Genomic DNA, 18,952 nt, shown 5'->3' with positions numbered 1-18,952 from the left:
CAAATGAACTAATTCATAACAATGATATATGTTGATTTCAAAAGTAATGAACTTTGCTTCATATAATCAGATGGAGAAATTTGTGATTCGTTCTCAGATTTGATGAACAAGCGTTACGGTTTGTAAGGTCCGATATAAAGAATTTTCGTTTAGAAAGCATGAATATTCATAATTACGATTGAGGTTTGATATTATTATGTGATTTCATTCAAAATTGATATCTCGGGGTCTTTGTGGACCGATATTATGTTTTTTTTTCAATAATTCATGCTGACGAATTATATAATTACGAAAAATAATTAATGTAAATGAAAAAAAATGTATTCATAAATGAAAAATATGTTTTTCAAATGTGTGCCATAAGTCATATCAACAGATTAAAAAGCTTTCTGCTCAATGTTCAGTTTGTATACTAAATAGTTATTCTTGTGCAACCGATGTTAAATTTGTTATTGCTTACTTAACAACTAACTTACGCCACACAAAGAATATGATTTCCGTTTTGGTTTTTTTTTTTGCAGGAGGCTCTCGCGTTGCATACAGACAATATTCAATAAGAAATGACGATTGTCATTTTCTAAGCTTTTTTTGGTTGGGATATGTCAAATAATGAAATAAAATAAACCTAGTATCAAAAACTTCATTTATAAGAATAAGATCAAAAAAATAATCATTAAAAACATCAAAAATATCCCCTTCCATAATGTCAGTCCACAAAGACCCCTAGATACCAATTTCAAATAAAATCATGATTTCTAATCGAAAATTCTTCATATCGGACCTCACAAACCATACCGCTTGTTTATAAAATCTGAGAATAAATCACAAATTTCTTCATCTGATCATATGAAGTAACGTTCATTACTTTTGAAATTAACATTTATTATTGTTATGAATTAGTTCATATGAAATAATTTAATTTCAACCCAGTTAACCACGCGCTTTATTATAAAGTCATACATAAATAAAAATCTAGTAGGTGGTAGAAAAACTGGCCTCATTTCCATAATCATTAATAATAAATCAGATTTCGTGTAGGAACTATTTGAATAGAAAACATTTTCACCTGAAATGATTTATGTATAAATATATACTATCCCTCCGATTATCAACTAAACCAACCGCCACTGTTTTATGGTCCAACTTACTTCCCGTAAACAAACAAAGTTATACTGTCTTCAATGTAAGGATGGAAAAGGCCTCTCTATTGTCTTTTGTTACTCTGAGGTTGTTTCATATATTTCGTGTGATTTCGTGCTATATGTTCTATGTGTTTCGACAGTGACAGTAGATTGTTATTTTTTTGACGCTCGACAATCTTGAAATGTAAAGTTGTGTTCTGGTTAAATCATTAAAAATAATTAAAATTAGTAATTTTTGGTGACAGGATCTATGGAGAATATAACAATGTCATCATTCTTTAAACATACTAGCGTGCCCCGTTGGTGAACATTTTTTCTTCATGTTTGTCTTTGGTGTACGAACCCTGGGCTTGGTATTAGTGTGGCTACTACGTCTACGACAGAAACGTAAAGCGTTGCGCTGATTGCAGTATGAAAGCGCTTTTTGAATTGACAACACGATATATTATTTGCCAAATTTTGTCATATTACAATATATGAATGAAAAATGTATTCGGTCCATTTTCGAAAGAAATATTTTTCTGCTTATGGTTATGATTTCATTCTGGATTTTCTTGGCAACGTGCCAGATTTCAAATTATTTTGCGAAAGAATTGATATAGAGAAAATTAGATTTGACAACTATGAGTTTATACAAGTAATCATTCTGCGCAGAAAAAAGCGCTTTAAAGCAGCTTTAACTGTAGGAAGCTGTAAGAAGCTGCTAGACACAAGCAGTTTTGTAAGTAACTTCTTGTCACGTGATGCTGACGTTGCTGACATTTTTCATTGAAATGACAGAAAAAGATTCTCTCCTTTCTCCTTTCATTTGTAAATTGGACCACGATGACGACCCAGCAACAAACTACACCTCAACCGAAAAGAGGGATTATCAAACAGGTCAGTATTTACACATATTGTTTTGCACTACCAATCATCTTTTATTTAAAATAAATTTGTATTTACTTATACCAAATTATTCAAAAATGTGATTTCAAAAACTGGTTGAAATCGTGCTATGTTGGCATATGAGTTCTGCATATGGAATTCCTAATGTATGATATTCATTATTTTCATGATCAAACATTGCTTAAGTTATTTCATAGTTTTTATCAATTCATACATCAAATATAAGTAGAAGTGATTTTAGGTTATAAAATCATCAGCTATGAGTTGGCATTATTTAAGAATATTGGACTCTACTGATAATTATTTTTGTTTAGATTCTTTCTGGAGATTCTGTGATCATTAGAGCCTCGTCAGGAGCTCCTCCACCAGAGAAACAAATAAACTTTTCGGGAATAACGGCCCCAAAATTAGCAAGGAGGGCCGGAACAGGCGATCAGTAAGTAAACATATTTTCTGTACTACCACTTGTTACTATTAATTTTCGTCAAGAAGATTCCTGCAGATCTATACAATGATGGTAATTTATCATTATGAAATATATAGCTCTGGACAGAGATTTTACAGATTATTTATTTCACTATTTTTCCAAATGTTTCTTTTTTATATTGTAGGGCTGAGATCACCAAAGATGAACCATGGGCATGGGAAGCTAGAGAGTTTTTACGAAAAAAACTGGTTGGAGAAGAGGTGTTATTCACTGCTGAAAAACCTCCAAATGCAATGCGTGAATATGGAGTAGTTTACTTGGGCAAAGGTAATGCATTTATTCTAATAGAAAATGACTTATACACACTTTTTTTCATTGTTATTACATTTTTTTGGGAATTTTATCTGTTAATAACCGATGTTAATCTACTCAATTTTGGAAAAAGGAGGTTATCTTTAAATTATAAACGCCCTGGTTTTTGTTGCAGATATCAATACCGCAGAAAATATCACAGAATCATTGGTATCGGAAGGTCTTGTATCCGTCAGACGAGAAAATGTAAGACAAACTCCAGAACTTGCTCGTTTGATTGAATTGGAAGATGCTGCCAAATCAGCTGGCAAGGGAAAGTGGGGCCCAAATCCTGCTGTAAGTTTCCTTTATCAAAAAATCGAATTTTGGTTTCATGCATTTAAATTTCAGGAGCATGTTCGTGATATCAAGTGGTCAGTAGATAATATGAGGGCCTTTGTTGAACAACAACAGTATAAACCAATCAAAGCTGTCATTGAACATGTGCGTGATGGATCTACTGTTCGTGCATTTTTATTGCCGGACTTTCATCATATAACATTGATGATATCAGGAATAAGAGTAAGTGTAATTATATTTTCTAAATTATTTATGAACTTTTTGCATTTAATACTGTATATGGTGTGATCATTGTCACATTTTCAGTATAGTGCTAGATAAAATAGTGAATTTTCCAATATAAATAACAAACTTTATAGTTAATTATAATTTCACTTCACTTACACTGGTACTAAAAGATAAAACTGGAACCTCTCAAGTAGTATAAATTAAAAAAAACTGTTCCCAAATGCCAGAACTGTAAAATGATTCTCTGTGCATGTTTCTCCAATGAAGTTGACATCTGCAGAAGATGAAGAAAACTAATTAGTTTTTTGGAGTTGAAGAACAGTGTAATAGATTTGGCTCAAGTTGCTAATATATGTAATATTGTTCATCGTTTTTGGTACTTTTTTAATGTAAATCATTTCTTTTATAGTTTTTTTTGTCAGGCGTTTTATTAGATTTATCTAAAGCATCTATCCCAATCATAAATATCTACTTGAAGAACTCGAGAGATGAAATTCATGGAATTGCATTATACTGGTTCACATAATATCTAACAAATTGACAACAAAGAGTAAAAATCACACTGGATGGAGAAATATTTAAATTTGATGTGATAATAGATTATATTGGTGTTCTCCAAGGTAGTATAATAGATCCAATTTTATTTTTCTCTTTATGAATAATATTTTGGAAATATTAATTATGCACATGATACAAACTTGTTAGTTACTGTTTGTAATTTATTACATCTAACTCGACAATCAAATTATTTCTTAAGCGAGGTAAATAACTATTTCACAAAAAATGATCTCATGGGAGTGTTCATGAACATCAGGAAAACTTCAGGAAAAATTTAATACTATATCTTAAGGTTTAAGGTTACTCAGTAGATATCTGAATGAAAATTCATTAAGAATTATGTACTTTGTAAAATTTAAAGCATCACAAACATTTGGGATTATGTTTTGGGAATCAGACCAGTTACATGATCCACTTATATTTACCATTCAGAAGGAAACAAAAAGTTTTGCCTTTCTACTTCTCCATCTTTATACAAAAAAAATGTAATTTTTCAAAGAAAGGAAGAAATTAATTGCTTTCAAAATAAACTATTTGCAAAGATGTAAAGAGTAACTTTCAGACACAAACTAGAAGAAAAAGCCCTCTCAAAACACTACTTTCACATAAAAATTGAAAAAAAAAAACTTTCAAAACAACTACTTCTATATGAACATTGAGATATACAAAAAACACGTTTCCCCATTCAGTTTGTACTTCAAACATTAGTTATGAAATTTAAACTGAAATTATTCACAGGATTGCTACACAATATAGTATTTGAAACAGGTAAAATTTCACTTGCCTGATTGCCTCTTCATTATCAATCTGGATAACATTACAAGATGAAGCACTCGATTTATTCATGACTGTCAAAATTTGGTTTTTTCAAAAAAAAAAAAAAAAAAATATATATATATATATATATATATATATATATATATATATATATATATATATATATATATATATATATATATATATATATATATATATATATATATATATATATATATATATATATATGAACTGTACATATGAACGTATGTACAGGTGTAGACCAGGAATAACACTTCAGCATGTGATACCATCCGTGAAAGACTAACATGTGTGTGTGTGTGTGTGTGAAAGCAGCAGAAGCTTATGTTTCGGGAAACGTAAGGCGGTTCATTCTGTCGGCACTATCCAATCTGGCACTGGCGAGAAACCAGTACTACAAAACAGGTCTGTCGGTGGTCATCCCAACCAAATGAAGTTAATTTCATTAATGAGAGGTCACTCACCAGACATTTTTCAAAGGGTGTATGATGATTTTACCTAAAATTTCTATGCAGCATTAGCTGAGTTATTGTTTTTCTATCAGGAAGCCAATCCTTTTTCGAATTATTCAGCGTTTAGTTTTTAAGTTGCTTTTTATTTTATATATTTCAATATTCGTTTGAATTTTAAAACTGTGTTTGGATTGAAGAATATTTTTATACATGTATATTTTACAGTGTTGTAACTTGGGGTTATTCCATTTATACGAATAAATGAATAAATAAATAAAATTGCTGACAGTATATCATTTAATATCCAGGATCTAATAACTCAAAACTAAAACCCTATAAAATATATTCTATAACAACAATGCTCCTCCGAATCTAAATAGACCTGAAAAGTGCACGTCTGAAGTTGCATAGGTTTTTGGCGCGTGTGGTTGTCTGTAGTTTTGGCCTATTGCTTGCAATGATTTTTTTAGTAAATCATTAATAAACATAATAAATCGCACCGGTTAGGATTTAGATCAGTAAAAATTTAATGTTGGCATCTTTGGATCCATTAAGAACCGTTTTATTTTTTTTTTGAGATCATTGAGAAGTTGAAGCTTTCTATTACGGCAGAGTCATTATGAAACATTTTTCACGTGTTGCTCAACACTTGTTGAATGTATTTATTTATTTGTATTGTACTATTTTCCAGTGTCCTGGATTCAAACTCGATAGCAATGGCAAGCCAGATCCTACTATTAAGGTGGAATATGCTGAAGAAGCTCGTTTCTTTGTTGAGGTACGGCTACTTCAGAGAGACGTAGAGATAATTCTTGAGTCTGTCAACAACAATAACTTCATTGGTACCATTATTCATCCTAAAGGCAACATTGCTGAACTCCTTCTGAAGGAAGGTTTTGCCAGGTGTGTGGACTGGTCCATTGTTTTTATGAAATCAGGTGCTGACCGACTCAGAGCTGCCGAACGTCAAGCTAAAGAGGCACGTCGTAGATTGTGGAAAGACTTTATTGCCAGTACACCAAAGGTTACAGGTAATGGTTTTTTTTAGGTAATATCAAACTAAGTTATTCTATAAACAAGTCCTTTTAAATACTTGGCGAATGAAGTTAAATTGTAACTATGAAACCGCGAAAAACCGCAACATAAGTTTTGATATACAATAGCATCTTCAGGCGTATTGTGACGCAAAAATCTTGTATTCAATAAGCCTCAAAGATTTGTAGTTTTTTTAAAACTCGTCAAAGTTGGGACAATTCTGTTGATAGCATGCCAAATCCGTCTTCATAATGTCTTCTTTCTTTATTTTTTCTGGGATTCATGTTTTCACCTATTGTTATCTGTTTTTTTTTATATAAAAGTTTTCAATTTCACTTGTAAACAGACTATGTTTTGATTAATCACAATATTTTGTTAAAAATGACTCTGAATTTTTACTATCACTACGATTTTTCATAAATTGATCTTTCACCTTTTCTCTTTTAATCGGTCACTGATTTTTCAAAATGTTGCTCTTCTCTGACTAGTAGACTATCTTTAAGAGTTTCAGTATCACCCTGTTTGTGTTCAATTTCACAGTATTTGCTTGAACAGAGACATTAGGCATCTCGATTTTATGTTGGCCACAGTCAGTTTTAGAAATTTGAGTGCTAACAAAAACTTAATTTCTTCACCTGTGAATGTCTGTATATTCTTCTTAAGCTCACTTAAAATTTAATTTTTTGTGAATTGGGCAATTCCATTTTCAGTTCATAAATTTTCTGGTAAATTCTAGTTCTCCAATGGCATTTTCTAGTATATTTTCACAATTTTCTTCAATGTATGTAGCTTTACTATAATTACATATTACCTTATTTCTATTTTAGTGCTTTGTAAGTCTCATTGACTTCGTACAACTTTTATGGAACACACATGTGCACTTTTTGCACACAAAATACATATTATTGTGTTTGTTTTTACAGTAAGGAAAAAAATAATCATTATTTTCAAAATAGAGCTCAGACGCACATTTGTTGTGAATATTAACGTTTATCAATCCTAAGAAAAATACAAGAGATGATAAAAAAAATTAACAAATTATTCTACATGAACTCTATCAATATTATTAACAAATACATTTTATAATTAAATCAGAATTATTAACAGAAATGTGAGTATCAAAAAGAAAAGATTATGGTATAATGGTTTTCTTTCAAATTCATAAAACTGCAAATTTTATTATATGCAGTTTTGAAATTATTGATTACCTAGTGTCATACTTATGAGTATCTGAATCAGCTACATAAGATATTGAGAAATGTTCTTCAAATGTTTTGTAATTGTATTGACAACTATCCTTTTTATATAACAGGCAAGGAGAAAGAATTCACTGCCACTGTCTTGGAAGTTAATAATGGAGATGCTCTGCTTCTCAAAATGGCGAATGGTGACACAAAAAAGGTATTTTTGGCTAGTATCCGTCCACCCAAAGAAGCTGGTCGATCCAACGATGATGATGGTAAACCTATTCCAAGGCCTAAGGGATTCCGTCCTCTATATGACATTCCCTACATGTTCGAAGCCAGGGAATACCTGAGAAAGAAACTGGTTGGCAAGAAGGCTCACGTTGTTATTGACTATATTCAGGAAGCAAGAGAAGGTTTTCCTGAAAAAGTATGTGCTACTGTGTCTATTGGAGGAAAGTGAGTACTTTTTTTTCATTTTACAATTAATCAAGATGGTATATTTCTTCACATGTTCGACTATGAATCTTTTGCTTGTATGTTATGGACTGAATTCAAAAGAATTGTCCAATACATCTTTATTCAAATGTGGTGTGACCTACCCCTTTTTATAGAAACACATAGCATTGGCATTGAAACAATAATGTATTCCAATGTTACAACTAATTTGATTAATATAAAAGAAATAATAAATTTTGCAAAGCAATTGTTCAATGAAAAATACTTTCCTTGAACTGTATGTAACATATATTTCTCAACTAAATGACAAAGAATGAATATTAGAGAATGACCTGTTTCTTGATGAAAATTAATAACACTCTCCATGATAGTAATTATAGAATTTTTAAAATTAATTTTATTTAAAACGTGTTTTGCTACACAGTACCTTGCGTTCAGTTCAGTTACTGAAGTTCGTTCCAGTAAACAGAACAAAAAGATGTACTGTGCATAGACCTGTGACCTTGAAAAATACAAGACTCGACATTGGAGGAGGTGAAAGGAGAAATGAAAAATCGAAAAATAATGAAAAAGCTGGAAAAAGTGGAATACCAGCAGAAAAACTGAGGTATTCCTCTGAGGAGAAAGACTACAGAAAATTATAACTTGACACTTATTTTAAAAGTATGGTATGATGAAAAAAATTTCAGAGCAATTGAAGAAAATATACCCAATACATAAAAAAGTTGATTGAATAATCCGTAGAAATTATAGAGCAATCGCACTATTAGTGGTAGTGTACAAAATACTAGCAAAAGTATTAGGAATGAGATTTAGAGCATAGGAAACAGAGAATCAAACTATTAGATGATACTTAACAGTTTATTAAGCCAAGATTCTAACTTATATATTGAAATTATTCTCAAAAATTAATGTGAAAGAGTAAGTATATGAAATATGTGTGCATAAATTATAAAGTAGTTTGAAAGTTACAAAATGTTAAAAGAGGCAGAAAAAATTGAATATCTACTGACATGCTTTTTCAGTTGATTTTGGAAACCACAAAAAGTGGTGTCTTAGGGAGTTTATTCAAATCATTCAGTACCCTAAAAAACCATATTATAGCAAAAATGTATATACATAGATCTGTGATTAGTATTCAAAATTATAGTTGTACAACTTGTTTCTTGCAGGGTTGGCAAAACCAAGGTTTTTTCCAAAAAAAACAGGTTTTTTAAAAAAAAAACAGGTTTAAACCAGGTTTATTTGATACAGAGTATTATGAGTCTAAATACTTTGAAAATTGATAAATTATTTAAAAAAATTATAGTAATAAACAATGAACAAAAAGATGAAGAGAAATTTTATTTTTATTTACACACACAAAAAATAATTTAACAAAAAAAACATCTTCAAACGTAATAATTTTAAAAATAAAGTTCGAAAATACAAAAATAGAATTTATTTATCTTCATTTGTGGCAGAACAAAATGTCTTGAAAAATATATCCAGGATTGTATTGAAATTTTATAAAATGTGTGTTTAGTTTCCCCATTGACATTGAATAAATAGATAAAAGTAAATAAATTACAACAAAATTGTATCCTTGAACTTATACATTTTTTATTTTCAGAAATATTGCCGAAGGCCTAGTTCAAAAAGGCCTAGCGACTGTTGTCAAATATAGAGCTGATGATGATCAACGCAGCTCCAAATATGATAGCCTTCTAGCTGCTGAAAGTAAAGCTATCAAAGAACAAGTTGGTGTTCATTCAAAGAAGGAAGCACCTTCTCTTAGAGTGACTGAAATTGTAAGTGTTGAAAATGATGTTAATTTGTTAAGTACCAGAAGTATCTGACATATACATACTAATTACTTTACTTAGGATGCTGGAAGAGCAAAATTGGAGTTGTCTTCTTTCCAAAGGGCTCAGAGAATTGATGCTATTGTTGAATTTGTTGCAAGTGGATCTAGGTTGAGACTGTATATTCCGAAATCCAACAGTTTGTGTACATTCCTGTTAGGTAAGAATTTTTCCCAATTTTAAGAAATATAAAACTTGAACATTTTAATTGTGATTTTTCTGTTACTAAAAATGTATTGTTTTTCGTCATTAAAGGAGGAATAAACTGTCCAAGAGCAACCCGCCAAGCCACTGACACTGCTGGCGAACCATATGGTGACGAAGCTCTTCAGTTCACTAAAGAAAAATGCATGCAACGAGAGGTATCTTTCCAAGTTGATACTCATGACAAAGCAGGCAATTTTATTGGCTGGTTGTGGGTTGATAACTTGAATATGTCTGTTGCATTGGTCAAGGAAGGTTTTGCCTCAGTGCATTTTACTGGTGAAAAATCTCAGTATGCAACACAGTTGAAGAGTGCTGAAGAAAGTGCTAAAGCCCAGAAGTTGAAGATATGGAAGGACTACGTTGAGGCAGAAAAGGAGGATAAGAAAGAAGAAGAGAAAGTGGTAAGCATTCTTTTGCGCGAAGTTTCAACCTGTTATTTTTCAACTTTTGATTTGGGAAGGTCACAGCAACCAGGTTTATTGACTTGAATGTAACTTTCTATTTTGAAATTCCAGCCAACTGAACGCAAAGTGAACTTAGAGGAAGTTGTAGTTACAGAAGTAACACCTGAAGGAAGTTTCTATGTGCAGAAAATTTCAGAAGGCCCCAAAGCGGAGGCCCTCTTTGCAAAGCTACGACAAGAATTCCAAGCCAACCCGCCTCTTCCTGGTGCATACACCCCAAAACGTGGAGATCTGTGTGCTGCCAAATTTACAGTTGATGATGAGTGGTACAGGGTGAAGGTTGAAAAAGTTCAAGGTGAGAAAATATTTTAAATAAAAACTCTGAATTGTTTCATATATACAGTGGATGCCAAATCGAGCTTTATTAAGAAGTTTCCATTGTAGGGATAAAGTTATCAAGAAATGTTTATAAAAAAAGTACATGATAATGCATTGGTCTTGTAAGCGTACTTGAATGGAGACGATACAACAAAGCTATATACTAATTTCAACCTCAACCTACATAGAGGGTGATTAATGGGAATTTATGGCAGTTGTTAGGCCATGTTTATTATATCAGTATCTTTTCATCATAATTTTTATTGCAATGCATAAAAGAAAATAATTTAATAGAGATTTTGCAGGAATTACTGACTTATGTGCTTCTCTGTAGCTCTAAAGGTAATGTGGTTACAGTCGCATAGCCATAGTTAGATTATATCAAGTTTTGCAGAATTTATAACTTTGATCATATGAATATTACTGGAGTTTTTTTTCCCTACACCAAAACATTATTTTAACACCGCAACACGTGTTTCGATCACCAAGTGATCATCTTCAAGACGAATATCAAACTAATCATACTTACAAAGCTGTTATTATTTATACCATAGATACCTGTTCTAGGTACCTATCTCTTGAGTGTCTTGAATTAATTTTACAATTTGCCTTATCTACTTATCTTGAATTAATTTTACAAAGCGTGCTTGTGTAATAGTAAGATGAATCTAATAATTGAAATATTTTAAGCTATATAAAATTAATTTCACAAACTGCCTTATCTACTAGCTTCAAATTAATTTTACAATGTGTCCTTAAGTAATAGTTAGTTGATCATATTATGGCATATTTTTGTCTTACTTCCATTCACATTTTTTACTCTGTATCTACTCGAAACTTAAGTAACATAATTAAGAGAAACCTATTATACATTAAACAATAGTCAAATTATTGTGAAGTTATATTTTCATTATAGGAGGTAATGCGACTGTCCATTATATTGATTATGGAAATAAAGAGACCTTACCTTCGATACGCCTAGCCAGCCTTCCAGCAGCTTATGTCAGTGACAAACCGTTTGCTACAGAATACATCATGCCTTATGTCACTTTACCAAAAGATGAAGAGTATGCTTCTCTTGCTATCAAATACTTGAAAGAAGACACTGCGGTTAGCAAGCTTTATCTTAATTTGGAGTACAGGGTGCCGGGCGCCCCTTCTGCAGCTTCCCTCCACTTTGACAAGACTTCTGATGCAGACATTATCAAAAATCTCATTAAGGAAGGATTGCTTATTGTTGATGTGAAGGGAAGGCGACAGAATAAGTTGGTGAGTATTTTTTCAACTTACTATGTCATGAATATCAAATCGTAAATATGATTGGCAAAGGAAAAAGTAAAAGTTTCGCCCACAAATCTTTTACTTCCTCTAAACACTTTAATCCCTTGTGTATTAAAAAATAAGTGGGTGTTTTATCCTATTCATTGTTAGAACATGACATTTACTTCTCAATTTGAGGTTAAAACTTGAATTTATGCTATAAAACTTACATATTGTGTTTTATTTCATTGCACATTATACATTTGAAAATGGATATTTCATATGGCCTGAGAGGAAAAAAATGCTAGGGCCACACGTGTCATTTAAAATTAAAAAAAATGAAACACCGGCACACAAATGTATTATTGTGAAAAATATCAATTAAAAGCATTTAATTTTTTGCAGTTGGAGAGTTATAGAGAAGCACAAAATGAGGCTAAAAAACAGCATGCAAACATTTGGGAGTATGGAGACATTACAGAAGATGATGCAAAGGAATTTGGACTTGGTAAATGTAAGTAAATTAAACATTTTTTTTAAAGATTTCATATGATGAAGTAAAAACCTGGCAGCAGAAAGAAAATGTTTTATTTTCATTTCAGAAATATGATATAGGGACCACTTCACCAGAGCAAATAGACTACTATGCTACATTAAATAAACCACACATTGTAGACTTCCAAATCATATTGATTAGTAGACTTCCATTTACCTTTTATTCATATGTTTAAATAGAAACTGATGTATACATAAGAGATATTTTTATCAACAGTTGTACTTTGTAACGATTTTTTTTTCATGTGTATATTTGTTTTGATGTATTGTGTCTAGAACAACCGATTATATTCTGTAATTTAAGAAGTACCTACCTTTATACGAAATTTTCTTTTGGTAATTTTAAAGTCTCAAAATAGAGACAATACTTTTTACCTCTAAATTGTTTTGTATAATTTGACTTATATTCAAAATACTATTTGAAGCCACAATTATAGAATATTTGATGTAATTTTTATATATGTAAAGAAGCAATTTCTTTCATCAGTGAATTGAATCTTATAAATTCTCTGGTTACAACAGCATGCTCTATATATTTTGATATTGATTTGTGTACAATTAGACTTTCAATTCAAGAGAACCTATAATGACTGCAGGGGACGGGCTTTGTTTCCTTAATAAAACAATTTATTGTTTTGACTTTGCCTTTTTCTTTACCTTTCTGATTCCACTGAAATATATGCAAATACTATCAGAACTTCTTTCCATAGTGAAGATATCCTAATTATCAGTGATCTTGATAAAAAAAGACAATTTCTTGAAGGTAAAATAAATGTTTAGTGTTGAAGGTAAAGTACAAGTATTTGTTTTTGTTGCGTGGAATCTATTTTCTTCCAAGTCCCTGGAAAATACTATCTTCATGGTCAATTCTGTATTTTCTCCCACCTTTTTGTAACACCCATTTTGAAGATCTTGTTACCTGTACAAGGTTATAGAGTTCTTTGAGATATATTTTTCTGGGCATAATTTGGTAGGTCGGTAGCCGGGTGGTTCAACGTGGGTGCTTTGTGCACTCTCTCAATCGACCGATGTGTGAGTCGGTGGTTCAAGCCGCAGGCTGAACGATTGATTTTTACTTGCTATCATCCAACCCGTGTTAGGAGACCTCGTTAGTCTTTAGCTCGCACAAGTTTCGACTTCTGAGGGTTGTTGTTCGTAGGGGTGCGACAGCTGGTTAACGTAAAAACATATTTTTAAACTGGTACAGTATTTCTAGACCTACAAAGGGTGTTTCTAGCTCAATTGATAAAATCTATACAGTATTGGCATTGTTGTAGCGGCTTTGGCATGGCTGGTTGATTATCTTTGACAACACCAATCAAAAACTGGGATGTACCACAAGGTGTCCTTGGCCCTCGATTGTCAGTATTGTATATTATTGATATAGTGGTGAATGCCTGGAAGATATTCATTTGAATTGTTTGTTCGTGATAAATTTACATATTTCTCAAGTTCACACTAGTAGTATGTGGTCGAAGTAATTAATGAGACTGAAAATATACATAGACTAGCGGGCTCGGCGAACGTTGTTCCACCTAACAGTCAATGAATGAGCAAATTTAGGATTTTAAAATTAACACAAAATTATTAAGTACTAGCGGACCCGGCGAACATCGTTCCGCCTATCAGTCAATGAATGAGCAAATTTAGGATTTTAAAATTGATACAAAATGATTCGGTATAATAAAATGAATGGTATTGATATATAATGAAATAACTGGGATGGTAGTAAGAGTGCTCTTTTCAGTAAAGCACACTATGATATACATGTGAGCTATCAGTTGCGTTTTATTATAACACGTCACTATTTTCACTGATGTTTTGCCTCTTTTATTGTTATTGATAAAATATATTTAAATACTTATTATTCTACTTCTGATGAAGACAAATCCAGCCGTTATTGGGTTCTTCTATTATTATTATTATTTTTGATGAAATATCATTTTCAATACTTACTATTCTATTCCCGACGAAGACAAGAAACAAAAAAATTTGTCTAGCCAGACAAAAATCATAAAAATTGGTCCAGCCGTTCGTGAGTTCTTTCATTATTATTTATAAATTTTATATTTTCAATTTTGAACAATAAATAATGAAATTTGGAACAATCATGAAAAACAAATCAATTCAAAGAACTAAGATTATAAAAAAAAGGAAAAAATAAAAAAAAAATCACATCAAAGGTGCTGCTTCGTTCCCTCCTGTTCATAAAAGAGGACATATGCCTCATTGCTCACAAGTGATTTTGGCGAAATTGGGAACACGTGTGAATCGTTGTATTCATGCCACGTGCCACTATATGGGTGTCTGCAATATGCTGTGTAATGTCCGTTGCTGTGATTTGAAAGTGCATAAAGATTATAATGACAGGGAGCCACATTGTCTGCTGCATAACTGCTCATATCCAATCCATCTGAAGAAAAGTCAATGGAAACATTCAATTTGCCTCTGAACCTTTCCTTTATAAATTATATTTCAATACTTATTATCCTTTTCCCGATGAAGACGAATCCAAAAATCATAAAAATTGGTCCAGCCGTTGTTGAGTTCTTTTAATATTATTTTTCTTTTTTCATATTTACTCGCCTTTTAAAACTTCCTTGGACTTCCACAAATAATTCAAAACCAAAATTAGTCAAACCGATCCAGCCATAGTTGAGATTTAGCGAGACTAACAAACAGCAATTCATTTTTATATATTAGACGGTGTTGTGCAAACTTACTGAAATTACATATAAAAAAAAAGAAATAAGGTATAAACAACTTATTAAATGCCAGCATCACAAAAAATCTATAATGTGATAATAGTGGTGGTAGACACATTCAAATATCTAGAAATTAACTGTATCATAAGAATGTATTGAACTCATTAGATTGGTTTCCTGCTTGATTTTTTTTTGTATCAAACTCAATTTGGTTCATGAAAAAAATCAGGAAATGCACCTCCTTATTTACAAGAAAAAAATACTTTCAACTCTTAGTACTATAATTACAACACTAGAACACAATAAATTTTCCACACCAACTGTTATGAAAAATCATCTCAAAATTCATTTTTTTTTCAAAGGTCCGAATGAATATAACCAACTACTCTTTGACAATAACTGCAGGAAGTTTCAATAATATATTGAGACAACGTTAAAAAAACACTTGCTGTGTGACTGGGATTCTCACAATTTCATAGTGTTGTATTCAATAAATATTATAGACTTTTATATTTAAACTAATACTTTACAATTTTCGAATATATTTCATTTCACCTGATGTGAAATTCTAATTATATGTACTAAAAGTGTGGTCTTTTAATTGCCTTATAAATTGTATTTTATTGTGAATAAGTCTTGTAGTAAATAAACGAATGTTTCTACATGACAAGCTGCCCCTATTCCTTTTTTGCAATCCTTATAGCTAAGGTATTTGTTATATAACCCTATCTAAATATCCAGTGAGTAGCTCTGTTATTATTGAGCTGATTAGTGCTTCATTGAAATAGTTCTTTCTGTTCCTTGGTGTATTTTTCAAGTACTCTTTGTATTTTAAAGTTACTTATTGGTGAACGCCAAACGAACATTGACCAAAGCCCTCCAGTCAACTTGGATTATATATGAATTGTTGTATTTATATTTTCACAAAAATCACATCCAAAGGATTTTGTAAATGAGGTATTTGTTCTGTAAAACTTCAAACTGAATTTTTAGTATTCATAATTTCCCTAGATCACAAATCCTGCTGATTGGGAACAATAACATCATACTATAAATTGAAAGGGTTATATTTTTAGGAGTGACTAATTTTTTGGGAAAGAAAGTTTTGGAGTAGTAGAAAGCCAAAAACTCTCAAAAAATTTGTCACTTCTAAAAATATATCCCTTTCAATTTAAATCTAAAGAAATGAACTTTAAACGTTCAAGCCAGTCTCGGATATACCTACACAGTAGGTTGAATGGACTGACGCCTATCAGAAAACAACTACTCCCCTGGCTAATACCACGAAGGGCGTTGGATTATATCCGAAAGGCGTCAGTGCAGGAATCTTCACAGAAAATTTCCTGCATATGCAATTGGCAATACAACTGAAAGAGTCGACCTTCAATTTTGGTACGGGCACACTTGCAGACCGGTTTCGGTCTCATTAGTCACTCGTCAGTGCAAGATAGTGGCCATCATCGACCTAAAGTCAATGATATTAGATAATTGAAAATCGGAATTCTTTCAGAGTATTTAATTCCTTTTACTAAGTTGGAGTGAACAAGAAAATGTCACTACATCTAGTAGACGAGGTATTAACCAACTGCATAAAATTTAGAGAACCTAGTTACTGATAGTAACTAGGTTCTCTTTCAGCTGCATTGCCAATTGCATATGCAGGAAATTTTCTGTGAAGATTCCTGCACTGACGCCTGTCGGGTATAATCCAACGCCCTTCGTGGTATTAGCCAGGGGAGTAGTTGTTTTCTGATAGGCATCAGTCCACTCAACCTACTGTGTAGGTATATCCGAGACTGGCTTGAACGTTTAAAGTTCATTTCTTTAGAATTTGTTTACTGCCAGTCTTTAAGCATAGCCAACTGACTAATAAGAAAGCCTTTCAATTTAAACAAGATTCCTTCTGGCTGGAATTTAATCAAATACGTGAATGAATGACATTATGATGTCATCGATGACGTAAGTAGATCAAACTTATTCCCTGACATAAAAATTGTAATTTATGAAATTTATGAATGAATTGTGTGTTTTTTCTTATAATATTATCCAGATTTGTACTGAAGAGCCTTAAGGCGATTGTCTTACGGTGAAACATCGATCAATGTCTACCGGTGAGGATAACAGTGTTCCCCATGTAAGTGAAATTTTTTACTTCTCATTTATTATACTGTGTAAAAATCCTGTGATTGATATCTGACTTAATTCCAGAACGAATGTTTGGAATACAAATTGAGTAGAGAAAAGTGTTTTTTATATAATTCAGTGTTCATATAAAAGTATTTGTTTTGAAAGAATTTTTCTTCCATGTAATTCAATGTTTATATGAAAGTAGCTGTTTCAGGAGGAGTTTTTCTTCCAGTTTGTGTCTGAAAGTTATTTCTTTGTATGATCTATACATCTATGTAAGAGTTACTTCTTTTGGATTTGATTGCTTCCTTCCTTTCTTTGGAAGATTCCCACATTTTTTTGTATCAAGATGGAGTAGTAGAAATCTAGAAACTTTCCCAAATAAGCATACTATACTTTATATCTAAACAGACCTATATCTTTGGATTATTACCTGTATCATATTATATATAAAGTTTATACTCTGCCTGTATGTGTTATTTTTCTAATACAAATTATTCAGCATGTCATGAAAAATTGTTTTCTCGTAGATGTATAAATGATGACAAGATCATTATAAATCAAATAAATGTACTTTACTGCCGAAGATATAATCTCATTGATAAAGTGTTATTATTCTAAGAAATATAAGATATAAAAATCAAAAGATGAATGTTATTGTAGTACTTGGACCATTTGGTAATTTCAGAATTGAGTGAAAAAGCAGTCAGAAAGTAAAAATAATATAAACCTTCATATCAAAATAAATAATAATAAATATACTCATGCAACACATAAATGTATGAATATTATTTCATCCCAACACCAAACCATTATTTTGAAGATGAACACTTGGTGATCGAAACACGTGTCGAGGTGTTAAAATAACGGTTTAGTGTTGGAATAAAACTCCAGTAATATTCATTACTACACCAAAGGTCCCAAACAGTGCATCACAAGTACATAAATGCATGTATAAGAATATAAAAACTATAAAGCATAAGAAAATAAAAAGTGAAAATGCATAGAAGAAATAAGTAAGTATCTACTTTGTTGGGTTATTTTTGCAGCTATATTAATGCGGGCTAGGTTGTTAATATATAACAAGAAGAGCCTAGAACCGATCCTTGGGGAACACCACAAGCAACTGTCTGGAGATGGGATATGTTGTCTAGGAGTGTAACTTTTTGAGTACGTTCTGACAGGTATGATCTGAACCATTTCAAAGATATATCTCTTAAAGCCATCTACTTCTAGTTTTTGCAGATGAATTTCATGATCCACCCAATCGAAAGCTACAATATGGCAAAAAACAGCTCTGCTGCCATTTTACGATTATTTAAATGAATGTATAAGTTTTCCAGTAGATGAAACATAGCATCTTCCATGTGTTTTGAACTCTGAAACTCAAACTGACTGTGACTAATACTTCTGCCTATTCACAAATATCTTATTTCTTTATTTTACAAGTTTTTCTATCATTTTAGCAAGGGCAGGTAGCATATATATATAGGTCTGAAGTTAGCAGAATTGTTGGTGACGCCTCCTTTGTTACGTTAGGTTAGGTAAGGTTCAAAGTGAGTGGGTCTATTCGACCCTCCACCGCAACCCGCAAGAGTTTATTGTGACTCACACCTATTCACACTCGGCCAAATAAATCCAGCTTCTTAA

At 31.7% G+C, this 18,952-nt stretch overlaps 1 protein-coding gene across 3 annotated transcripts; it reads left to right on the top strand.

Annotated features, from left to right (window-relative positions):
• Positions 1-1,862: 1,862 nt before the first annotated feature.
• Tudor-SN (Staphylococcal nuclease domain-containing protein 1) lies at positions 1,863-13,109 on the top strand. Of its 3 annotated transcripts, none has more exons than XM_074171743.1 (13): positions 1,863-2,021; positions 2,345-2,466; positions 2,642-2,784; positions 2,945-3,330; positions 5,836-6,175; positions 7,492-7,822; positions 9,435-9,612; positions 9,688-9,826; positions 9,922-10,274; positions 10,389-10,632; positions 11,572-11,924; positions 12,321-12,429; positions 12,518-13,109. In XM_074171743.1, coding segments are annotated over exons 1-13 (2,754 nt in total). In that variant the 5' UTR covers positions 1,863-1,967; the 3' UTR covers positions 12,520-13,109. The 3 variants fall into 3 exon arrangements, with proteins under 3 accessions (XP_074027844.1, XP_074027846.1, XP_074027843.1); XM_074171745.1 differs by lacking the exon at positions 12,518-13,109 and having other exon boundaries at positions 2,945-3,105; positions 3,160-3,330; positions 12,321-12,437; XM_074171742.1 differs by lacking the exon at positions 12,518-13,109 and having other exon boundaries at positions 12,321-12,437.
• Positions 13,110-18,952: the final 5,843 nt, after the last annotated feature.

The sequence above is a fragment of the Leptinotarsa decemlineata genome, unplaced genomic scaffold (assembly GCF_025532065.1).
Source record: "Leptinotarsa decemlineata unplaced genomic scaffold, Ldec_3_MD MMD2_tig00000035_RagTag_RagTag, whole genome shotgun sequence".
NCBI classification, from domain to species: Eukaryota; Metazoa; Arthropoda; class Insecta; order Coleoptera; family Chrysomelidae; genus Leptinotarsa; species Leptinotarsa decemlineata.
Note: the sequence above shows the minus strand (reverse complement) of the source record. Positions and strands in the feature narration are given on the sequence as shown.